At 43.4% G+C, this 25,025-nt stretch overlaps 1 protein-coding gene across 2 annotated transcripts in view; it reads left to right on the top strand.

Annotated features, from left to right (window-relative positions):
• LOC138528210 (dipeptidase 2-like) overlaps positions 1-25,025 on the top strand; it is a 468,557-nt gene that overhangs the window by 161,036 nt on the left and 282,496 nt on the right. For both annotated transcript variants that reach the window (XM_069639676.1, XM_069639669.1), the window contains exons 2-3: positions 8,458-8,730; positions 21,206-21,332. In XM_069639676.1, the coding sequence (XP_069495777.1) occupies positions 8,564-8,730; positions 21,206-21,332 (294 nt within the window). In that variant the 5' untranslated portion in view covers positions 8,458-8,563. The remainder of the gene's footprint in view (positions 1-8,457; positions 8,731-21,205; positions 21,333-25,025) is intronic.

The raw sequence follows: 25,025 nt of genomic DNA, 5'->3' as shown, positions 1-25,025 counted from the left end.
GGATCACTTCCTTCTTGGAGGGCCGAGCTATGAGGGTCTTCTCTGAACAAGCCTCAACCTCCCCATCCCCCATTGAGTGCGGAGTACCACAAGGATCGTGTACCGCCCCACCCTATACAACCTGTTCACCCTTCCACTCTTCAGGGACCTAGAAGAATTTGGAATAGCTTTTACAAACTATGCCGATGAAGCACACATTCTCCTCCCGCTAACAGGGAACTACGAGCAAGACCTAAACACCCTCCAGCTAACATACGCACACATCCAGGCCTGGATGGCAGCCGCCAACAGGCTCTGCTTAAATGGGGAAAAACGGAAATTCTGCTAGTAGGCCCCAAAGAAGCCCTAAAAAAACTGCATGATAAGTACAACTCCTTCAGTATCGAGAACACCACCATTGTAGCATCTACATCAGTGAAAATCCTTGGGGTATACTTAGACTCCACCCTAACAATTGACAGACAAGTCAGCGCCATCTCTTCCGCTGCTACCCTGACCACAAAAATCATAAATGCAGTAAATCCCCACCTATCGCCAAGCAACCTCCTCAACATCGCTAGAGCCACAATTAGTGCTAAACTTGATTACTGTAACATCCTCCTCCTAGGCACCTCTGCCAATAACATCAACAGACTACAGATTGCACAAAACAATGCTCTTAGAGCTTCCCTCAGTATCCATAAGAGAGAGCACATGTCCCAGGCAAGAAAGGATGCCCACTGGCTCCCAATTAAAGAGCGCATAACATTCAAGTCTCTCACCATCACACACAAATGCCTCGTCCAGACCGCCCCAGCTTACCTAGTAGACAGAATATACCAGGCTCCTGCCCACAGACCCAAACGTGACCAATACTCACACCTGCTCTCTGTCCCAGCATTCGACAGGGCTAAAGCTGGTGATACCAGTTTTGAAGTACTAGCCCCAACAGTCTGGAATACGCTCCCTCTCAGTTTAAGAAGTGAAGAATCACTCACAGTGTTCAGAAATCTGCTAAAAACTAAGCTATTTAACTAATACACTCTACAAATGCACTGTATCCACCTTGTTCCACTGTAAGCTCGTAACACCCCCTCACCATTGCCATTTAACATGCACAACTGTATCGTTGCCTATGTACTATCGGTCCTAACTGCATTAAGTAACCTTCTGTAACAGCGCCACAATGCCCATGGGCTGCTGGGCGCTTTATAAATTCAAATAAATAAATACAATTAACATTAGAAATTAGAAACCCGAATATATCTAGATGTTCAGACAGTAATCAGATCAAATAGAATAACCACAATCCTTTACACTAAGCAAACTGATCCGAATAATCTTCTCCATCATATGAGTTTTTATCCTCATAACATTATACGTAACCTTCCAGATAGGCAAATGTTAAGGATCAAGCGGATTGTTAGTGACCCAGAAGATTGTGAAGCTCTCTAGTACGATAACTACAAGAGAAAACTACAAGAGAAGTTACAATCAAGGGGCTATCCAGACACAGACTTACTTATAGCCCGAACCAAAACAGACTCACAGGAATGCAATCGACTCTTATCCAAAAAAAACAGATCGTAAGAGTCCTGAATTAGTGTTCATAATGAAATACTCCATTCAGAGCAGAATGATTAAGGAAATCATCCTGAACCGGTGGAATATCTCACCAGTGACACCAGGACCAAAGACCTATTTCAGCAACCACCAGTGTTTGCGTATCAAAAAAGCAGCAACCTACGCAACATGCTAGTGAACACATGAGGGAGGCCTACAAGCAAAATACTGGATAAGTATCCACAAACATACCCTTGTATGAGTTGCAGTAACTGCATCAATGTAATGAAAGGCAACACAGTGTCACATCCAAGAATGGGAGAAAAGATCAAGTTAAAGTATCACGCGACGTGTTTATCAGAAAATGTAATCTACGCAATCAAGTGCCCCTGCGGGAAATACTACGTGGGATAACATCACGCAAGGTGCGAGTTCGCATTAATGAACACAAATTATGCATCAGAAATACTAATCAAGCCTCAACGGTGGCAAGGCACTTCAAAGATAATGGACACTCCATTACACAACTGCGATTCCTAGTATTGGAAGTAATACAGACCAAAGGACAAAATAGCGTTCTTAAGAAACAGCAAGCGCAAAAAGAAGCTTACTCGATAGAAAGATTGGACTCACTAGCACCAGGTGGAATTAATGAAGAACTTGATCTAGCTGTTTTCTATAGTACCTCAAAGTCATTGACTTTGAAACAACATAGAAATAATGCAAGGACTGGCAATGTAATGTCTTTAAGCGAGTTGGACAATATCAACATTAATCTAATCTCTAGCATATTAACCAAAGTGTAGTTTGATTTTTAATGAGCATGATCAGAATTGTGTGTTGAGTCTTTATTATCAATGTTTAACCTAATTAGGATTGATGTGTCGTAACAATAGTGTTTGATAATTGTTATGTTATATTTTACATTTTTTGATAATCATGAACAACCATAAGATCATTTGAGACACTGCTCTTCAATAGCCTGTCAAGTTCAAGATCTAAATACATACACTAATATGAACGTTATATAGTGCATAGTGGCACCACTTGGAAATGACAATTACAACAACCATATGATCATTTGAGATGTCGCGTTGCAAAGGCTTATCAAGTAATAGATTTGAATGCATACAACGACTTAGCGAACTACTATTATGTGCTTTACAACATACGTTTTACCAATCTATTGAGGTATTAACAAGAGATCATATCCAGTTGGATTTTAAATTTCTTAGTATTAGAATGCTGCTGCTACATATTATTTGTATTTCATTTTAATTGATTTTAGTGCGTCGTTTAGAAATCTCCTTTTTACTTGCCTAAATACATTTTTAAATCAGTCATACTATTTAGAAGTATATGTGCAACCCTCGCTTTTATTATAGCATGGTTTATATTTAGTTTTAAGGAAGTGCTTCGCATTTTTGCTGGGCTTCTGTGTTAGCCTACTGGCTGCGAACTACATTACTCAGAAGTATTGTAGTTTCGCGCCAGCACATAACTCCACGTCATTCGCGTAGGGGCCAGTTTACTCCAGTTTCGCTTCGGTGAGTGCTCTGCTCTGCCAACTCTCTTCCTCTCCTACTATTCGTTCTTCTGATTATTACATAATATTGTTTTTTTTTCTAGAAAACTAATTATGCATACATATGTATCCTCTCATTGTGATCTTGTATCATCAATACAGAGGAATCGTAGAACACTGTTACGACTCATATCAGAGGAAGTTAAATCTGCCAATCAAGACTGTGATCTAATCGTAGTTACAGTTCGGGATATACCTGGCTCCCCTTTATTATATACCGCTCAGGAAAAAAAAATAAAAACTGCATGCCCCCAAGCCAAAATTAGCAAACCACCACCTGATTGTGAAAAAAATATTTTACCTATACAACATATATCTATACCATCTAACATGGAAACTATTATCAAATGTGGTCTCCTGAATAAACGTTCTATGGTAATGCATGCAGGGGAGATTAATGATAGTATTGTGGAAAATCATTTTGATCTCCTCATATTAACTAAGACCTGGCTTCATGACATAGCATTACATGCCATAGCACTCGCTGCACCCGAAGGTTATAAATGCCTACACTCTGACCGTAAATCAGGGCGTGGTGGCGGAGTAGCAATGGTTTTTAAAACCTTGCTTGATTTTTATGTATCAACACCTCCCCAACTGGACTTATGCGAAACAATCTAACTGAAACTCAATATTGATGCAATGCACTCACTGAGTATAATCATTATATACTGGCCACTACGTGACACACCTCTTTTTGAGGAACAGTTAATGGCACTCGTCAGAGGTTCATGTTAAAATAATAGGGCTACTGTTATGTTAGGTGATTTTAAGCTCTGGGCTAATAATCAGCAAGACACTGAGGTACAATCTCTTTTACAAGCACTAACTTCCATAGGAAATATGCTTGATTGGGTACTTACTAAAGATATTAATTCTTCTCTAAAGAATGTAGAACCATATCCATGGTCAGATCACTCTTTGATACATTTTCGTTAGAACTTGATAGGGCTCCCAACAAAATAAAGGTCCCCTGTGAAATGCGCAATACAAAACATTTCACAGCTAAGGCCTTTCAAACAACTATCCAACCTCTTCTACCACCATTAGGCGGTAATCTGTCATTGGATGATTTTACTGCTGCCTTTAGAAATGCTATGAATAATGCTTTTGACATTCTTGCACCCTCTCGTCCGGTCAGAAATAAAAAACATAAAGGACATAAACATCGTTTCTCACCCGACCTAATTACTGTGAAGAAAAATAAAAGAAAATGTGAACGCCAATGCCGGAATCACCCTTCTCTTATCACTCTATCAGCCTATAAAGCTGCCGCTAAGGACTATAAGGACTCTACGCTAGAAGCCAAACAATTATTTCTCAATGAAAGAATTGAAAATGCTTCCATTAAATCTAAAGAACTTTTTTCGGTTTTAAAGAAACTTAAAGGCCCTGCCATAGAACCCAGAATAAATATTAACAATGACTGGTGTCAAGATATACCTGATAGTTTCTATAAATAAACACAGCTAACCAAGCCAATATAAAGGAAAAAATTATCACAATCTCTAGTCGAAGATACCATGACCTCTACCTTGAGAGGACAGGATCAAGAGATAGAACCCTTCTCCTTTACTAAAATGTCAGAACAGGAGATTCTGGCAACTATAGAAGGGCTCAAACCAACATCGTGCAAGGGGGACATATTTCCCTCTACACTTTTCAAAGAATTTGCGTCCTTTCTCACACCATGGGTTACGGAACTTGTAAATTGTTCTTTTGAAGAGGCAGTCGTTCCTAATGCTATTAAAGAGGCTTGGATTACTCCACTTTTGAAGAAGAATAACTTGGACCCCATGGCCCCAGAAAATGACTGACCCATTACTAATGTTCCTTTTATTCTTAAGATTTTGGACAAAATTGCATATATTCAGTTCCAGAAATTTGTCGAAACTAACAAGATCTTGGCAAATGAGCAGTCTGGTTTCAGGATTAATCATGGAACAGAAACAGCGCTCCTGGATCTGAAGGCCAGTATTATAGAAATCATAGAAGAAGGCAGTCCTGCTCTTCTGCCTTTGTTAGACTTATCTTCTGCATTTGATTTAGTTATTCATAATCTCTTTGCAGACAGACTTTTGAATATAGGCCACTGCTCTCCTGAAGCAGTATTATGGTTAAAGTAATTTCTTGGTCCTAGAAGTGCTTGTGTAACCAAGGGCTCTTCAAAATCCAAGAAAGTTCCTGTTGAATGTGGTGTCCCCCAAGGGTCATGCCTGTCACCACTATTGTTTAATATATATATATATTAAATGTTTATGTGACATGCTAAAATCCATGGTCATGCTATTTGCAAACTACGCCAATGACACCCAGATAGTTATTAAACTATCTGGGGTCTATAAAGATGACCTCTTAAATGTTAATAGAATTCATGAGGCAATCCAGAAGTGGACGGCCCTGAATTATCTTGCTCTTAATGATAAGAAAACAGAGATATTGATCATCAGCACACCAGATAGGCTAAAAAATCTAGATGACTCTTAAAAATCTTTTGAGATAGATGGCAATAATCTTGCTGTATCTGAACATGTAAAAACTTTTGGAGTATTTTTTGATGCCCACCTGACCTTTCAAAAGCATGTGGCCCATCTCAAATCATCCTGTGCCTTTCTTACACATCTTCTCTGGCAGATACGTCCTTATTTATCTGAAGCCAATAAAGCCTCAATTGCAGCTGCGATTGTAAATACGATACTGGACTATTGTAACAATCTTTTTATTGGCACCACTAAATCGAATATAAAGAGTCGTCAAACATTTCAAAATGGAGCAGTTTGGGTGGTTTGTGGGCTGAGTCGCCAATTCCACATTACAGAACACCGCAAAAGACTACACTGGCTCTCCAATGAGCAGCGACTGACCTTTAAAGGGCTAGTCATAGTCTTTAAATGTCTACTAGGCAGTGCTCCAGAATATCTTAAAGCAAGATTAAAAATGGTAACACCTAAACGTAGTTTACGTTCAAATAATCAGATGCTGTTAACCCAACCACGCATGATTACAAAATAACTAGGCTGGGCAAGTTTTGCAGTCTGGGGCCCAAGAAATTGGAATGTGATCCCAATCCACCTGAAACAGAGTACAACTCTGCAACAGTTCAGGAAACGGCTGAAGACATTTCTGTTTGAAGGCTAATAACAACTGATGTCTGTTTAAAAAAAAAAAAACCTTTGCCTCCCCCTATGACACTGATGAGAATCGCTTGTCTGATTATTGTCACATTTTCTTTCTTTTTTCCAAATCTGTGATATTGACTTTGCAACACCCAAACACGTATGTATGAATTCTATACACCTTTATAGGCTATGTGATATATCGCTATCTATCTGTTTGGTTTTCAACTATGAATTATGGAACTTTATGGTGAACGTGAACCGTGAATACTTTATGTAATGGTTGTTCTATGATGGACATGTGGACATGATATTTTCACCACCTCTGGTATATTTGAATGGTTTTATGTGTTTACTTTCTATGTTATAATCTAATTGACACGCTCTGGAATATGGGACAATTGAATGCATATTGATATAGACAAGAATAAACTGGCCCTGAGGAAGGATATGGAAATCCGAAATGCATAGGCCAAATGCATATCATCTTATTTTGATGCATCTGCAAAACAGCGATTGCTAATTGCAAAATATTAATTCTCCAGAAAATAAACAGATGTATTATTATTTTTTCAAATCGTATTATTACGTCAAAGTACCTTCTTGAACAGTTAACCAAGAGAATATACACCACACTTAAGTGATAGTTGGGAGTGCAGCCCACACCGCTGGCTTCACGGCCAAAGTCTCGTTTGTTCTTCATATGTATATGGATTCACTATTCTAGTCTATTTCTAGAAGGCAGCAACGCGCAGCTGTGCATTCCAGTGAGAACCAGAAACAGCTTCAGGGGCTCATTTAAGTCGCAGTCTCCTTGTAGGATAATCTCTCTAGTAGATGGACGATGAATTGGTCTTGTCCTACAGTGTCAGAATGATACGCGCGCAGCATGTATCTTGGCAAAAGCTCTGCAACTCACACATGGTGTGATCCGACACAAATCAAATGCGTGGCCATGCTCTTGAGTGGACATCACTGCTGTGTTCCTCTATCGCCTCTGCAGACCCGTTCCTATGAGCTAAGCCGCAGCATCCTCTGAGTCAGGCCAGAGCCCAACCAAATTCTGAGACTGGGGGAATTTCCATTCTTTGGACAAGAGGGCCTTCGCTCATGCTTTTCTGAATTGAGGGTAAGTGAGCTGCCAATTCAAATTTTGGAGGGGGAAAAAATGGGAAACCGTGATTCAGTGGTGGTGGCGTAACAGTAGTTTGTTGCGCGCTCAGTTTTTATTCCAAACTTAGAACAAATCTGAAGATGGTCTAGCCAGGGCAAAGCTGAAAAGCCAGAATGGCAAGCCTGCATGGCACACCTTTCTGGGATCATCTAAGCCACTGTAGGAGCTCAGTATATAGGGCACCTGCTATTTGAAACTAATGTTACAGACCCAGTGTGATTTGAAATGCGTCTTTTCAAAAATATCCCCAATAAACCGCCCTTCCTTTCCAATGCACCTTCCCGTTTCTAGAGAAAAGCTAGGAACTGACATTCAGGAATAGTGAACACTTTGGGTTGAATTGGACTGGAAGGTAAAATAGTCCTGGGCACCAAAATAATGATGCCCATATCCCGGCATTGTAGTTCATGGCTTTCCCTGACAAAGCATTTTTATAGTATCCGAGGATTCATTTCCGGAATATTGTGAGTGGAGCATTAACGCAACTACCAACTGTTCTGTGCACTAAGAGATTAAAGTGGCCCACATTGCCTAGACAAGTAGCCCACGCTGACTTGATGGGCTGGTCTTTTGGGCATTTCCCTGTTGCTCTATGGGTCGGTCCAAGCTCTACATCAAGTTCCAGGTAGCTGGCATTGCTGACGCTAAAGTAAAAACCTTAAAGGGAACAGGACCTCGGAACAGAAAGAGCATGGGTCACATCTCTTCCCATTAGCCTCCACGGTATGTTCTGCACCAGAAAAGCGCCAGTTGAGGGCAGATTGACCTTGCAAGCAGCGAAGTGCTCCAACTTAGAATATAACTTCTCTAGAAGGGCACACATTTCTCCCTGATTCTGCCCTCTTCCACTTTGTCTTAACTACAGAATTGCAGAATTCAAAATGACTCATGCTACGGGGGCCGGGGAACGGGGGCGGGGCTTGGTGTAAAGACTCTGTCTGTGGAGGGGATCCCTGTGGTCTTGAAGGATAGCGGGGACAAATAGGAGTTCAACTAATAATGGCATCCATCATCTCTATCATTATTCCCTCTGCTTACAGAATCAAGATCACACGTCTGAAAGAGTGAGACCACACTCAAACGTTTGAGAGAAGGCTGTGCAAGTAGACACTTGACTGCCCTGGACCCAGAACTTGGATCTGCGCGATGACGATGTGGCACCGCCATGTTTATTTGCTGAGGTGTCTGGTTCAAGTGCTGAGGATGCCAGTGTGGCTCTGCCTCTGGGTGCTTCTTCCTGGAATTGTGGCATCTAGCGGAGAAATAGAACCAAGAACCCGGGAGTTGATGGAACGGTTCCCTCTGATTGACGGGTATGTGTCCTGCACATTAATATCTGCGTTTGCTTTTGCTATTGAGGCAATGTCAGTCTGTCTTAATTCTAGCATTGTGCATGTGCTTGCAATGTATGCCACTTGTAAATATCTTGTGTTGGTTTGGAACCTAAGAGCAAAGAAGAACCAGGAGCATTTATAATGTTGTTGGGTTTATGCAATTTATAGAATGTTTTACTGATTGTTTTACCCAGTTTTGTAATATTAAAATGTTTATTCTTCTTGTGTGCATTGCTAATGTATTTGTGGTGAATGTAGCTTTTATGACATTACTAGCTGATATACCGGGCGGTGCCTGGGCTTTCATTCCCTCATAGGTATAGGTAACTGTGCAAAATTTGGTGCAGATTTGTGAAATGGTCTGGAATTGTTTAAGGAGCAATGCTTCGCCAAGCCACAAACCCACAAACAAATGTTGACTTTTGCCCAAATCCGGGTCAAAGGTTGGGGTGTCCAAATTTCATGTAGCCAGTAATGTCCGGAGGACCCTAACAGGTGACTCTGCAAAACTTGAGGCAAAGGTAAAACTGTGTGCAATTGTATAGGGAACATACGCAGAGCCACACACCCACCAACACATTTTCACTTTTGCTGAAATCCAGGGAAAGGGGTGGGGTGTTCAAATGTCATGTAGCCAGTATTGTCCGTCCGGAGGGTCCTAACAGATGACTGTGCAAAAATCGGTGCAGATTGCTGAAACGGTGTGGAATTGTATAGGGAACATACGTGAAGCCAAAAACCCAAGGACGTTTGCTGAAAACCTGGGAAAGGTGTGGGGTGTCCAAATGTCATGTAGCCAGTAATGTCTGTTGGGAGGGTCCTAACAGATGACTGTGCAAAATGTGGTGCAGATTGGTGAAACGGTGTGGAATTGTATATGGAACATACGTGAAGCCACAAACCCTTACCCACATTTACTCTTTTGCTGAAATCTGGGGAAAGGGGTGGCGTTTCCAGATGTCATGGAGCCAGTAATGCCCGAAGAGCCCTAACAGGTGACTGTGCAAAATTTGGAGCAGATTGGTGAAGCAGTGTGCAATTGTATAGGGAACATATGCAAAGTCACAAACCCATAAACTCACAAATGTTCACTTTTATAAATATACATATGTCGAAATAAAGTGTTATGAAATTAAATAAAATATCTGCTTGTAAAGACCATCATCCTATGAGCAGTTATTGTTCTATCAATTAACACTTCATGGGACATTTAGATAGTTGGTTATGGGTGAAAGACCTTACAAGTTTAGCATCCAAAAAGAGTGAGTTAAGAGCACTGCAGTGCCTGTGCGCATTGGAGCCGCTAAGGAAATATCTATGCCCACTGAGAGTGTGGATGAGCAGAACATTCAGGCTTTGATGGCCCACGAAGCACCTGATTCTGGAGATCTCTAAATGCCAAGTAACCTGGGCAAAGCACAAATAATGTAAATCCAGGGAGTAGCAGTAATTGCCTGCTACATTCAGTATCCAGAGAAGATTACAAAAAGATTATGAAAAACGAGGCAGCTGATCAAATAACAACTGCAGTGAATATAGTTGTAAACGCCCTTGAGATCATAGATTTGATGTCAGTAGCAGCTGGTTGACTTTGAGACTTGTGAGATGTACAGGCCAGCCTTAAATTGCATGAAGCAAGCAAGTACAGCACGCCAACACAGCCCTCCACACAAGGTTTTGGGGACTGGGATGTGTGGCTCTTTCACCACAGTGGTATATCAGATTTTTGCAGGACTATAGTTGTGTCTCATGATCCTGGTGCCCTAAAGTAACTTAGCTCTTGACTAAGCACCTTATAAAACACACACTCAGGATAACGTAACATAGCATTCAGGCAGAGCAAGTAATGCAAGGTAACTCTCAAGCCAATTGCAGCTTAGCGTTTTTCCTCCCTCCTTGTCCTGCTCTGATTGGCCTGTCACACCTCCACCCTTCCTCTCTTAGGTATTGTGTTCTTGGGCATCCCTCTCCTGGGCATGCAAAGAGAAGCGCAGACAAAAACAAAGGCTTCTCTTGATTGGGCCTGGAAGGATCAATGTCTAGCCCCTTGGCTGTCTCTCCTTAGGTAGGCTACCACCATGTGCATCACACCACACTTATGGCTCCCAATCTGCATTTTAAACCATGCAAGCAAGTACCCACGGTTAGGACTGATTTTGTATACTCTAGCCTAGTGAACAGGTGTATAGAAGGCCACCCTATATTGTGACAGGAACAACTCTGGGAAGCTGTAGCCAAACCAGTTTAGATAGCAGTGACAGGTGGTCTCGACTAACATCTTCAGAGGTGGTGAGCTTGTAAAGGGTCCACAATGAGGTCACACAATGGGAATCACAGATTACACTTAGACAGGATGGATACACATACAATTATTTATTTATGGCCAAAAACACACTATGAAAAATGACTACTAGCAAGTAGATTTATCACACAAGACTATTAAACTAAATATATATATACATTCACTTTGCTATAGGGAATAATACATGTCAGAAACTCTTGCAAAGGAAAGGTTAGAATAGTATTGTGCACTTAAGGTCAACAGAGATGATCCCTAACTAAACTAAGTTGTCTGGGGCCTTTTGCCCAATAGTTCAGGTAAAAGTTCCACAGAAGATATGAAGCAGGAAAAAATGCAGGTAGGGTCTCTGGGGTCCCGTGAAGGGTTCTTAGGGTTAGGGTTCAAGTTAGACTAATGCCCAAAAGTAGCCCAACAGTCAGATGTCTTGTGCAAGCAAGCAATGGCGAAGCCAATATTGTTATAATTAAAGGGATACTCTAGTAAAAAATTTTATTTCAAAAATAGATAGGCCACATTAAAAAAAAAATACTAGCATCCTCCGTTTTAAAACTTCCTATGTAAAATTTTGAGATATTTAAGCTCAAAAGCAAGCACAAGGGCGCCGCCATTTTGTGAAATGGAGGCCCTCCTGTGCTGGCTTTTGCGGCACTAATGAAGGAAAAGCCAGCCAGCTGTAGTAAACAAAGTCTACCGCTGGGTGGCTTTCCCTTCATTAGTGCCGGGACTCGGAGGACGCGGACCGGAGACCAGAGCAGGAAAGCTGCAGCTGAATCTCGGTAGGTGCTATTTATTTTTTTTACAAAAAATAAGCACTAGCTGCGGTTTTTTTTCTAAGTTTTCCGGGCTGGAGGAGCCCGGAAAACTTAGAAATAAAACCGCAGCTTTAAAAACGTTGTATTTATGTTTGCGGTCGCTTTTGAAGCGACCGCAAACATAAATACAACGTTATTGTGTTGGAAAACGCTGCGGTTTTAAAACCGCAGCGTTTTCCAACACAACCGTGTTGTGTCTGCCTGAATCTGCTTTTCCATTTGGGGCTCTCGGGCTCCCGGAGCCCGAGAGCCCCAAATGGAAAAGCAGATTCAAGCAGACACAACGCGGCATTGCAGAAAACAACCGCGTTGTGTCTGCCTGAATCTGCTTTTCCATTTGGGGCTCTCGGGCTCCCCGGAGCCCGAGAGCCCCAAATGGAAAAGAAGATTCAGGCAGACAACGTAGCATTTCCCATTTGGGGATCTCGGGCTCCCCACGGGGAGCCCGAGAGCCCCAAATGGGAAATCAGCTGCAGGTAGAAACACTACGCGGCATGTAAACATAACCGCGTGTGTTTCTGCCTGCTGTGGCTTTCACTTTGGGTCTCCGGTGCTCCTGGGAGCACCGGAGAGCCAAAGTGATAGCCACAGCAGGCAGAAACACACGCGGTTGTGTTGGAAAACGCTGCGGTTTTAAAACCGCAGCGTTTTCCAACACAATAACGTATTTATGTTTGCGGTCGCTTCAAAAGCGACCACAAACATAAATACGTTTTTAAAGCTGCGGTTTTATTTCTAAGTTTTCCGGGCTCCTCCAGCCCGGAAAACTTAGAAAAAAAACCGCAGCTAGTGCTTATTTTTTGTAAAAAAAATAAATAGCACCTACCGAGATTCAGCTGCAGCTTTCCTGCTCTGGTCTCCGGTCCGCGTCCTCCGAGTCCCGGCACTAATGAAGGGAAAGCCACCCAGCGGTAGACTTTGTTTACTACAGCTGGCTGGCTTTTCCTTCATTAGTGCCGCAAAAGCAAAAGCCAGCACAGGAGGGCCTCCATTTCACAAAATGGCGGCCCCCCTGTGCTTGCTTTTTCGAATTTTGAGCTTGAATAGCTCAAAATTTTACATAGGAAGTTTTAAAACGGAGGATGCTAGTATTTTTTTTTTAATGTGGCCTATCTATTTTTGAAATAAATTTTTTTACTAGAGTATCCCTTTAAGGTTTATTATAAGCCCATAGACTTACAATGGGAGTATAGGGGTAGGTTAGAAACTCTGTAACTTACCCCCCACCCCGTCCCCCATACTCTGATTCTTCCCCAGACTTGGCAGGACAAAGGAAGATGGTCCGAGGTTGCTTTTCCAGCTGAAAGTCACAGTCCTTGATTCCCAGGGGTTGCAGGTTTGAGCTGATCTCCGGTTGGTGTCTTTCACTGTTGCAATGACTCTCGATGGAAGAATGCAGCAAAACTCAATGCAGAACCCCTATCAGGACTGAACTCGGGTCAGGTAAGCGATTTCAGATGTTGGTCACTGCAGCATGGAGATGCAAAAGGACTGAGCAGCCGCGGTCAGACTGACCCTACTATCTCGGGCCCCCTCGATGCTAGTACGCCGATATTTTCCAGGAGGTAGTCTCGTAGGGCCAGCTGAGGATCCCCTAAGTTCCAGGCCGAAACTCAGTACAGTGACACCGGCAGCATGGTAGCCCAAAAACAAAGCTGGTCAGCCACAGGACGCTTCCAGGACACTTCCGAAAGCTTCCTTTGGCAGGGCACCGACCAGACGTTAGGAATGGATGGTCCCTCCACTCGAAGGGTGGCAGCTCCTCGCAGAACTGCTTATGATCACAAGCAAGACAGGGCTCCTCCAAGACAGCAGCAGAAGTTGTTTGCCAGCCTTCCTTCAGCCAGGTCTCAGGTCTCTTCACGGGTCTCACAGCTTGGCAGGATACTTGGCTCCTTGAGGTTGCTCCAGTATCTCTGAAGAATGGGTGCAGGGTTCCTCTTATCCTAAAAGCAAGGTAAGAGCAGCTGCCCTCACTAGGTAATAGCAGGACTAGCCCACACACACCCCCAGCAGAGGACCAATCAGGACCACAGGCAGGAACATTCATGCATACCACTCAGACAAACTGAAACCAGTTTCTGGATTGGGACCAGACAGTCCCAACCAACACCCTGCCAGCAAACACACACAGCCCTCCAGTAGCCCGCCAAAAGCTTCTGCTTTGCCAGGCACTATAAGTCCTTATAAGGATTTTCCTGGCCTCTCAGGAAATGGCAAAAGGACAAGCGAAAAACCATGTGGCACGGCCATGTTTGAACACTAGGCACAGTTATTAGCCAAATGCAGTAATCGCTGTAAGGCTAAAATGAAAAGTCCCAAAAAGTGGGAAAAAGTCACTGCTGCCACCAGTTTATCCTTTAAGCGCACCTAGAGTAACCAAAAATCCTCTGAGTGTTAGCCTAGGGCAAAATAAATACGCACCCCATTGTACTGCAGTTTAAGCTGCATTGTACAATGATAAAAAGCTACCACGTGATAAAAAAGTAACCAAAAGTAATAATACAGTAACACAACCATGGGAAACAATGTTTCCCAGTACTGACAGCCTGAAGGACATATCAGTTTCCCCATAAGATGTTAGCAAAAGCCAGTGCAGTGAAGCTTAAAGCATTACTGCACTGGGAAAAGTTCAGGTCAGATTAAAAAATAAAAGAAAAAAGTTTGGGGGTTCCATAAAGTTTGACGAAAAGTGCAGTAAATAGAAATATTTCCTAACCCCTTCCCCCGCCCCGACCAAGGGACAGGGGGAACTAATCCACCCCTGGATGGATCCTCTGTCCCCCCCCCCCCCCGGACCAACGGACAGGGGGAACTAATCCACCTCTGGATGGGTCCTCTGTTCCATTCGGTTAGCCCTGTTGGACAGCCCATCAAAATTGCTACACTTGGGTTCTGGCATATGCCCAATAGTGAAGTTCAAGGCCTCCAGACTCATGAACCACCTGAGCCGCTTTGGATGCTCTCCCTCAACATCTATCAACCACTTCAAAGGCTTAGGGTGAGCATATACAGTGAAGTGGGTCCCATGGAGGTAGGACCTCAACTTCCCAAGGCACCATACAATGGAACACAACTCTTCTCCACCTGGGGCCAACTGAGTACTCCACTGCTAAACTAGTAGCTTATTAGACAAATAGAATGTTCCTCACCTGTGTCAATAAGCTGTGAAGGTTTTCCAACTATCCCAGTGTCATAGGCATATGGCTGTACTAAGAAAGGTCTCTTCCAATCAGGTGCCCTTAAACTAGGGGCCTGACCAAAGGATTCTTTGAGGCCAGTGAAGGCCTTCTCACAGGGCTTTAAGTGGGCCGGGGCCTGCCGGGGCTGGGCCCCGGCAGTCTCCGAAATTTCGTTTTGAGGCGGGGCCCTGCCGGGGCCCACTAATCTCCCCTGTCAGCCCCGGCCACTACAGGAAAAATCTTTTTTTTCTACAGCCTGAAGCTCTCGCTCGTATGCGAGAGCTTCAGGCTTCAGAAAAAAATGCCTTTCAGCCATAATGGTGGCGCCGCACCTGCGAGGCATCCCTTTAATCAAGGGATGCACGTGGGCCGGCGCCACCATTATGGAGAAAACGTGAGGCCGCTGGAAGCAGAGGCCTTGCTTTCTAAATACTGAAGCTCCCGTGGATTCTCGGGAGTTTCAGTCTTTAGGAAAAAGGCCTCTGCTTCCAGTGGCCTCACCCTTTCAGCCTTAATGGTGACGCTGCCCCTCCCCAGCTGGCGAGGGGCAGCGCCACCATTAAGGCTGAATAGGAGAGGCGCTGTCCCCTGCCAGGCAAGCCTATAGAATAGAAATGCAGAGATCAGCACCCTCTCCCCCAAAGGGGAGAGGGTGCTAATCTCTACAAAAGGCTGCCTGGCAGGGGTGCCAGTAGCCCATTGAGCCGGGGCTCGTCAAGGGGGCGTGGCCTAACAGCCCATCAAGACCCCCGTTGTTAGGCCACGCCCCCTCGATGGGCCCCGGCTCGATTTGTAGTGCCACTTAAGGCACTGCCTTCTCACACTCAAGGGTCCATAAGAACTCTTTAGGTCCCCTATGAGTAGTGAGGGCAGTCAGAGGGACAGCTATATTGCTATAGGTTGCCACTTTGCTCCTATGTTTCCCAGTGAGGCCCAGGAAAGTCCTCACTTGGGCTTGGGTAGTGGGGGTGGCCCGGTACTGTACACTTCACTGACAAGTGGTTGCATCCTGTTCCCATACACCAACTTCATGCTTGAGGAAGGGCAATGGCTCTTGTTCCATTTGACACTTGGTTGACTCCCTGAACAAGTTGGCCATAGTGAGGTAAGCAAACCCATGACACAGGATTGTGATAGAGGCAAACCGGGGGGTGGTAACCGGGGCAGGTTTAGGGGGTGGGAGGGTGTTCTAGAGTATGGAAAGTTTGATTGGTTATTTAGGATAGACTAGTCATGCATTTTTGGCTGTGTTTATTGTTTGTATGCTATGTTTTATAAGGAAAATAATAAAAACGGTTTATAAAAAAGTGAACTCTGGAGTCATTGAATTCCTGTCTCACCCCTATCAACCTGGTGACAGAGAGTGAGACTCCTACAATGGTTTTCTTCTGGGACCCCCATCATGGGCCAGCAAGAATGTGTGTTAGAGCACACGGGTGATATCCTGACTCTAGGATGCATCACCAGGGGAATGTCAAACACCAACTGTAGGAGGAAGGGCCTCACAACCTGAGTAACTGCCACCATCTCAAGGTTTTCTCTAGTGGGCTCTGTGGGCTTACTCTGCAGTAACCCAACTTGCTTCACCAGCGGAGAATCCTCCCATTGGAAGCAGGCCTTTCTCCATAGGCCTAACCATGATGGTTTCCTTTTCTGTTGGCCCATACTTCTCTCTCTCCTGGGACTCTCCTCTACCTGTATATTAGGCAGCTGAGGAGGCCCATAGGATTCAAGGTTTTCTGGGGGTCCTTCATCCCAATTAGGAATAGGTACTCTTCCAAATACCTCAACATCAGTTGTAGGTAAGGCAGGGGGAATATTCTCCTTCCCTCTGCCTCTGTTTCTGACCTCTCTGGCCATGGGTTTCCCCTTAGGCCTACGCTTCCTCTTAGGCTTGACTAAGACAGCCTGATTCTGAGGCCTAGTGCTTGAAGGGTCTGGTGAGGGCCTATCAGGACCTAAGTCTTGAAGACTCAACTCACCCAGCACTCTTCTAGGAACCACTCCCCTCATATTGACAGATGCCCTGACCATTTCACTAATCACAGCTTGAATGACAGGTGCTACTGGAAAATTAAGAGAGGGCCTACAAGCAAAATGAGTTACCCCCCACAGGAACTCTGGCAAGAACCTGCGGGTTTACCATGAAGGAAGCTACTTCAGTAGGACTGGGCCCAGTGTTCCTAACAGAAGAGGTATTTATACCTCCTACCTGAACACTATCCTCATAAGAATTATTACTATGCAACAGGGCTGGGATGGGAGCCAATGCTCCAGTACTGCTAGCTTCCAAGGAATCTAGACTAACTTCAGACTCTTCCTATGAGGGGAATTCAGTCTAAAGGGAGGGACACCCCTGCCATCTCTTCTTCCTCATACTGAGAGAAGGCCAGACTGGCACAGTGGACCCCCAAGGTCTTACCCTTACATTTTGGGTCCCCCTTCTTGTGGTCACTGGCTCCAGAACTGTAGCAAGTCCCACTGGCACCTCACACATAGGGTGGCTTAGAGAAACCACTCACATGCGTGGGATGGTTAGTCCCACTACCCGGACCTGATTCTGATGAATTCACCTTATTAAACATTTCTGGGTCTTCTTGGACATCGTTTTAGCAGTACCCAAACCCTCTTTCTCTTTCTGCTTATTTCCCTCCTCCTGCTTACCTGAAGCAGGGTAGTGCTTATGGGACACTCTATGTGATACCCATAAGTCAGCAGCAATGGCTAGCCTCTTTGGATTTAACTCCTTGGAGTCAGCCAAATGCTGCTTTAGCTGTGGGGAACTAGAGGCACAAATATGTTCAAGCATGACCAAATTGATCATACCCTCAAAGGTGGTTTCTTGATATCCCTCTATCCAGCCACATACGTTTTTTTAAAGAATCTGAAGCATAAATTACATAGGTCATACTTTCTTTTCTTTTGTATTCTCTTAACCTCCTCAGGTATTGGACAGGAGTCTTCCCAAACTTGAGGATAAGAGATTGCTTCAGTTTTTCAAAGTCTAATCTTTCAGACTTTAACATTTCCATAACGGTACTGCAGCCAGAATGGGGCAGTCTGCTGATCAACCGTGCAATCCTGTCAGCATCACCCACTCCTTGTACCCCACATGCATACTCAAAGGTTACAAGCCAGTCAATTATGTCATTCTTCGTTCCATACATACGTAAGAGATCTTTTGGAAACCTAGGATGTGAAAAGAACCCAGAACCTCCAGATCCTCTGGAAGAACCTTGTGAAGCCTGAATCTTGGTAAGCTCCAGCTTGTGATCACTGTCTTTTTCTAGAATCTTGGCACAGAGCTGTTCACACGAGCTGGGCCTTTGCGACTCTGCAGAAGCTCCCATTTCTGAAGCCTCTTGTGTGCACAACACCTTCTCTAGTCACTGGGACCTAGGGGGGTACCACGTGAGCAGGAGTTCACTCTCGTTTGTGGTTTTTCTTTGCATTCAAATTTGCATTCAAATTGTGACTAATCTGTGTATAAAATGCCGGCCATGTTTGGTAGGTGGGAATATTGATGGAATATTGTTGGCTTCTGACAGTTATTAACAGAGGGAGGATGCATTCTCTAAAGGTCACATGCTCCTTAAAAGGACAGTACCCTGGTGCTGGTCAATGTGACAAGCTCCAGCCTCTTCACCAGGAAATGGTGGTGTGGGACAGTGAATCCTCCACATGCCACTGCCAGGCTCTACAACATGCGCCTTGTTGTGGCATCTTGACAATCCACCTCCATGGTTAGGTAGGGGTCATCATCACAGTGCACATGAAGAACAAATCTCACTTGCATGGGAAAGCATCCATTGTTATTTAGCCTACCACTGTTTCGACTCACATCCTCCAATGGGCAATTTCCTAGCAAGATATCCCATTGCACTATTAACACCTGGTGGCAGGGAGCTGGTTTAACAGTTCCCTTGGATGGGTGACCAAATCTGTCGATGAACACACGCATTTCGAAGGAGCTGAGGGCTGCTACCCTGTCGTCCATGATGCACACTGCAGCACAGTGAGATGATATTTGACCCTGCCAGGCACCCCTCTGACTCTGGCTGTGACACCATGAAAAATGGAAGAGTCTCACAAGTGAGCACCCTTGATGTTTTGCTGGTGGCCATCTTCTGTTTTGCTTGCCTCCCTTTACTGAAAGGGTGCATGGCCAGGTCTGCCTTTATTTAATGGGAGCAAATTATTTGCATTGAATCGCAATCACCCAGTGATGCCAATGTGCTAATCTCATTAATGGGCACTGCAGGGTTTGACCCAGCCGCAAAGGCCTTAAGTACTGGAGCTAGATGGCCTTTACCAGCGGGGAAAGCCCTTGGTCACGCCCACCTCTACAACCCAGAAGACGGTGCCGTGCGCTTAAAGGAAAAACTCTCCGAGCTTCCTCCAGACGACAGACGAGCCTTTACATTCGTTCCGAGAACTGCCATTTAGAGACACGGCTTCCCGCTTCAGAACAGATTTCTCTCGCCGTGTATGTCCATACCCCGAGTAGATCCACGGGTCTTATATCCTCAAGATAACAGAGATATATGACCTGGATCTACCCTCCAATACCCTAGAGTGAAGTTTTCACCGCTCCGTGTATTTCTGTCAACAGAGCACTCCTCGGGAGAACTTAGGATTGGTCACTCTAGGCCTCCTAACTGAGGGTAACACATGGACCGACAACGTCTTTGTTTTTTGTGGATGCATATATAATAGAAAGTATTAGTAGCAAATTTACTGTACGCTATTATTTACATTTCATTTTGGATAGAATTGAAGTGTTTAACACCCAATTGTTGGGTTGTTTTCTGTCTTCTTAGTCCACTACGCCTTGGGCGTCACTCAGTGTGGACATTGTTGACATAGATATGACAGCTCCCTGACGAATTTCCTTTTACTTGGTTCATACCCCTTTTTTGTGTGTTTGCGTTTTGGTAAGAAACATGTTGGATGATTGTGTGTTGAAAAGGGTGTGTATGGAATATTTCTGAATGAGAGAATATGTTGTTTGACAAAAACTCTATTAACTTTGTGAAAATCACTGTGTATTTGCACTAGCACAAGACACTTTTTTTGTGCAAATACTCCAAACTTAGGAGGGCAGTTACTTTGACTAGTCCCCCACACCCACGAGACCGACTGTCTATTCTATGCTGTTGCACTTATGTCTTTTTAGTGTTTGAAACTGTAGAACAAGCGAGGCTAAATTGAGTGCAAGTTAACCACATTTTATCCTTTTTGGAACTACTCCGTGCTAGTACAAGTTTACAATGTACTGCCTTGTTCTTCATTTTATGTTTTTCTGTGGGGTTTTATGATTGACTTTTGTATATCAATAAAATTCATATATATTTTTTAAGACTGTTGACATTAGCTGCCAATTTAATGAAATAGGAGCAGACTATTATTTAAAAAAAATGTTGGTTCAGAAGTTACCCATGTGAAATAGAATCAAGATGCCGGTTTGACCCTTATGTTCACGACTAAAGGTTGCTGACCTTTTTGAGGGTGGTTGAATATGTGCTCTTCCTACCCTTTCTACTTCCTTTTTGTGATATTGGGAAAGCCCTTCCACCAGCCATTAACACCACACTGTGTTTTCGATTCCCTCAATGTTCTGTTTTCTATGCACTTTGAATTCCACAAAGGCCCAGATTAGAAGGTCTGATGCTCAGCTGAATTTACTTCTACACTTTCAAAAAAATTCCTTAACACTGGTGTCGATTAATTATCAATTCCGATCATGTATAGGTCCTCCTCCCATTCTGCACTACTTTTGTTTGGGAAACGGCTTGAAAGATATTACTGCCTTGTACTGGGCTGAGAACATCCATGTTTCCATCAATTCAAAATCTATGTTTAATGTAAATCAAAAAAATGACAAATTGAAATGTTTCTTTGAACATTCATACTACTGAATTATCAAATGCATTTAGCGTTTATTTGTACTTCTGTTCACTTAGACCACCAAAATAAGGCCAGATTAGTTAAAGGTGTTCTTTATATATTAGACATTAAATTATAAGCCATTTGACATGGTCTTCTGCAATACACTCAACCTGTTACTGGAATGTAAATTTTAATTTGTAAAACAATGTTGATCAAGAAAAAAACAGGGGTCAGTCACCTGAAGAAAGTTTTTTTTCTTTTTTTTTTAGACACAATGACTTGCCTCTACAACTGCGAAAATTATACAGAAACCACCTGAATGAAATTGACTTACACACCCTCAACAGTACAAGGACAAACATAGACAAATTAAAATTGGGACATGTTGGAGCTCAGGTAACCCATGGCTTTTGTTGGAAGCATGTTTTTTGTACTTTGATTTGATCAGTAAAAACATATTGATTTACAGTATTTGTTCATATTTCACTAGTTGCAGAGCATGCAGTAAGAGTCAAACTGGGATTTTGTGTTAACTAGGTGTATAGGTGGATTTTCAAAGTGAGAATCTAATGACATATTTCCAATTTATTATGTACTGTGTTGTTATATTGGAAGTGTACTGGGATGGTCAAAACGGGAATACACTAGTTTTGTCAAAACTATGAATTTACACCTGGAAGCAAACTAGGATTGTACAAACTGGCTATTTACTGAGTTGTGTAAACTGGGAAAATACTGGGATTTGGAATAGTAAATTGGGAGTAAAATGGGACTGCGCAACAATAAAATGGAAGTACCCCAGAAAAATGCAACCTGAGTATATGCTGGCACAGTCCAAAGGGGGATTGTACTTAAAGGAGAGTTCCGGGACTTTTTTTTTATTGTCCCTACGGTTCGGCCATGTGTTTTTAAGCATAACTCGGTAGATCGTAGAAAACTTTCCTATGGACCTTACCCGACTTTTCGTCCATTAACGCACTCGAAATCAGCCGCCATTTTCTGATAATCCTATCACTTGCCGCATCGCCCTGGCTCACCTGCTTTTGCGGCACTAAATCAAATCCCCCGCCCCTGAAACAGACTTTATCAAAACATTCATATTCCCCGCCTCTATCCGTGACGTGACTGTGCGCCCAGGCGTCTTCTACGCGACTCCACACAGAACCCGGAAATCAACACAGATCAGCTCACACAACACAGCGCGCCACAATTCGCAATATGAAACTGTACTTTTAAATCAAACCGCAAGATTGTAAATTTGGTAAAGTACATTTATTTGACATCAAATGTTTAGAGAATATTCAGCGATTTTCTTTTTTATTTGCTCACGTTCTAAAAAGTTCGTTTTGAGGCACGCGATGTTCCTTTGCTGTACACAGGGTCTTAGATCATCTCACAATACAGCGCCACAATTCGGAATATGAAACTGTGGTTTAAAAGCAAACTGCAAGATTGTACATTTGGCAAAGTACATTTATTGGACATCAAATGTTTAGAGAATATTCAGCGATTTTCATTTTTATTTGCTCTCGATCCAAAATAGTTCGTCTTGAGGCAAGCGATGTTCGTGTGCAGTAAACAGGGTGTTGGTTTACGATAAAATAAGCTCTTCGGTCGCACTGATAATCGCATGGCTGTTCCAACAACGAGGCACTAGGCCACCACAACGGTCTGTATGTTGCATCTAGCCGTTAGTACCGCGTAAGGGCATACTTGTACTTGGCGATCGTCCCATAAAATGGTCAGGGTGGTAACGTTGTTCACGCGGAGAAGCAACTGGCGATTAAAAAAGCTGTCCGCCGGTGTCTGGTACTCGTGACACATGCAGTAATGCATGATGTACCTGTTTGAAAAACATAAACAATGAAATTAGTCTCACCATCAGATCTTTATTAAAATTATTCATTTTATATATTCGGTCGGGAAATTATTTCATAGCTAGGACAGTGCAACTGGGTTTTAAACGTCAAGGGGGGGCTGTAGGATACTGAGACAGTCCCTCAGTGCAGGGGTTGACAGGGAGTGCAGGTGGAGAGTGGAAGGGCCCAGGACCGAGATCGCAGACAGTGGACCAGTTGTAGCAGGGGAGAGGGAGAGAGAAAGCAGAAGCAAAGGTTTTGAGGTGCTTCCGTAAAAGTAGACGGTTCTCCCCAAGATAGTGCGCGGTACAAAACAATATGCCACATAGAACGAACAAGTACAACTTAACCCGTCTTTAAAGCTACTGTATAGTAATTAAATTGCGGTATAAACTCATCTAAAGAGTTACTTACATTATATTTGCATTTTCCATTGTGTCTGTGCGTAGGGCAGCCCCGAAATACCACTCCTTCTATGCCGACGTTATTTCTTCTAATGAACGAACATGAAATGGCTTTCGTTTCTGAAATTATATTCATTATCGTTTCTTACGTGGTCCCGGCCTGTCAAGGTCAAAATACAATAGAACCTTATACTGAGTCGTGGGCCATTCTGGCACCCGAGAAAAAATCAAAGCAGCTGACCTTCACTTTGAACGAGCACACATTCCTAGTTAGCTACATTCAGTGTAAGGCATTCTCACAGGACTTGAAATTTACACTCCATCTTTGCATTTTGTCTGCGTGCTTTGCAGCCCCACAGAACCATAAATACGGAGACATTCTATATTTTTTGAAAAATGATTTATATTACTGTTTGGTTTAATTTAATGCGCAAATGAACAAGGTTGGATAGATACACATATTCAATGGGCCTGCGACATGAGGAGACTCGAGAGAACAGACAATCAAATTACAATCATTTAAACCGTGATGTGTATTTCTCAATGAGCTCTGCTTTAGGTGGACATGGAACAGAGGCAATGTTGGGTGGCAATGCAGTTGTCCCCTGCACAGGTTCGTTCACAACTCCATTTATGTGCCTATCTAGGACGTCAACAATAAGTTTCTCAATAAACTCATATTGCATATCCTCAAACACTGGTTTGATCACCCATTGTTTACTTCTTTTAGTGAAGGCCTTATTGTAGCGAAGCGTCCCTAAAGTTCCGGTCGTCCTACTTTGTTGACGGCCAACATTATGGTTATGTGCCAAGACCGCTAAAAGAGTCCGATTTATCATGCCCTCCATGCCAAAATGCAATCGTTTTGGCCTGTACTTGAGGCACATATTGTGGAACACCTCCAAATCTCCTGTGTGGCAGAATTCCGTGAGTCCCCTCAAAGCTTTTGTTATAGTTTTATCAAATACAATCTTTTCAATGGCTTTGTGAGTGGGTGATGAAGGAATCAACCACTTCTTCTTCTGTGCCTCCTCTGTGGACAAATGGCCATGTTCACAATTGTGGAAATGTTGGTTCGTGTTCCATCGGTGAACGTTTGTACAGTGTGGCATTACTGACCGCCATTTTTCCAGTAGAATTTCCAACGACCCTCCACATGTTTTTGAGCTCCACCAAAGATGGTTGCTGATTGACTTGGACCACTGTGAAATACCTTGCAATTCTTTTTTTTTACCTGCAGCCGACAATTTTTTATTGATTGATTTTGCAAGATGCCAAACGTCAAATTGGTGATTTATATTTTTGTACTGTTCTCTCATTGTCTTGGCAATTGAAACGTGTCTGTCCGTGGCTATCAGGTCGATCACCATTCCCCGCGATTGTAGTTCTTGCAATGATGCTACAAAGCCAACTTTCTCCATGGCCACTGAGGATGTACTTTGTGACACCTGCACGACCACCGAACTCACAATTTTCTTACTTTCCATGTCCTGAAAGTGGTAGGTGCAGTACTTGGCTGAAAATCCTGGGCTGTCGCACTGTCCATCACCGGCTAGCCTGAACCGTTTGCCCGCGAATGTACTATCAATAGACATTTTTTCCATTCTCCAAGCTTCGCTAATGGCTGGAAATAGATAATCGGTTTGGTATTTGTAGAACTGAGTTTTCGCAATGAAATGGATTCCCACAAACTGAAAGAAAGACTCTAATTTTTTAAAACTTGAACCACTAAAAAGTGCAGCCGCTGCACAAAGTAGATTGCCTGCTGGCAGTTGTCCCAGCATAGGTTGTGCAGACCATGAGAAAGGATGATATTTTGTACAGGT

Source organism: Ambystoma mexicanum, chromosome 1q, assembly GCF_040938575.1.
Source record: "Ambystoma mexicanum isolate Mex_15411 chromosome 1q, UKY_AmexF1_1, whole genome shotgun sequence".
Lineage (NCBI taxonomy): Eukaryota > Metazoa > Chordata > Amphibia > Caudata > Ambystomatidae > Ambystoma > Ambystoma mexicanum.
The sequence above is the reverse complement of the archived record's forward strand: the minus strand, read 5'-3'. Positions and strand labels throughout refer to the sequence as shown.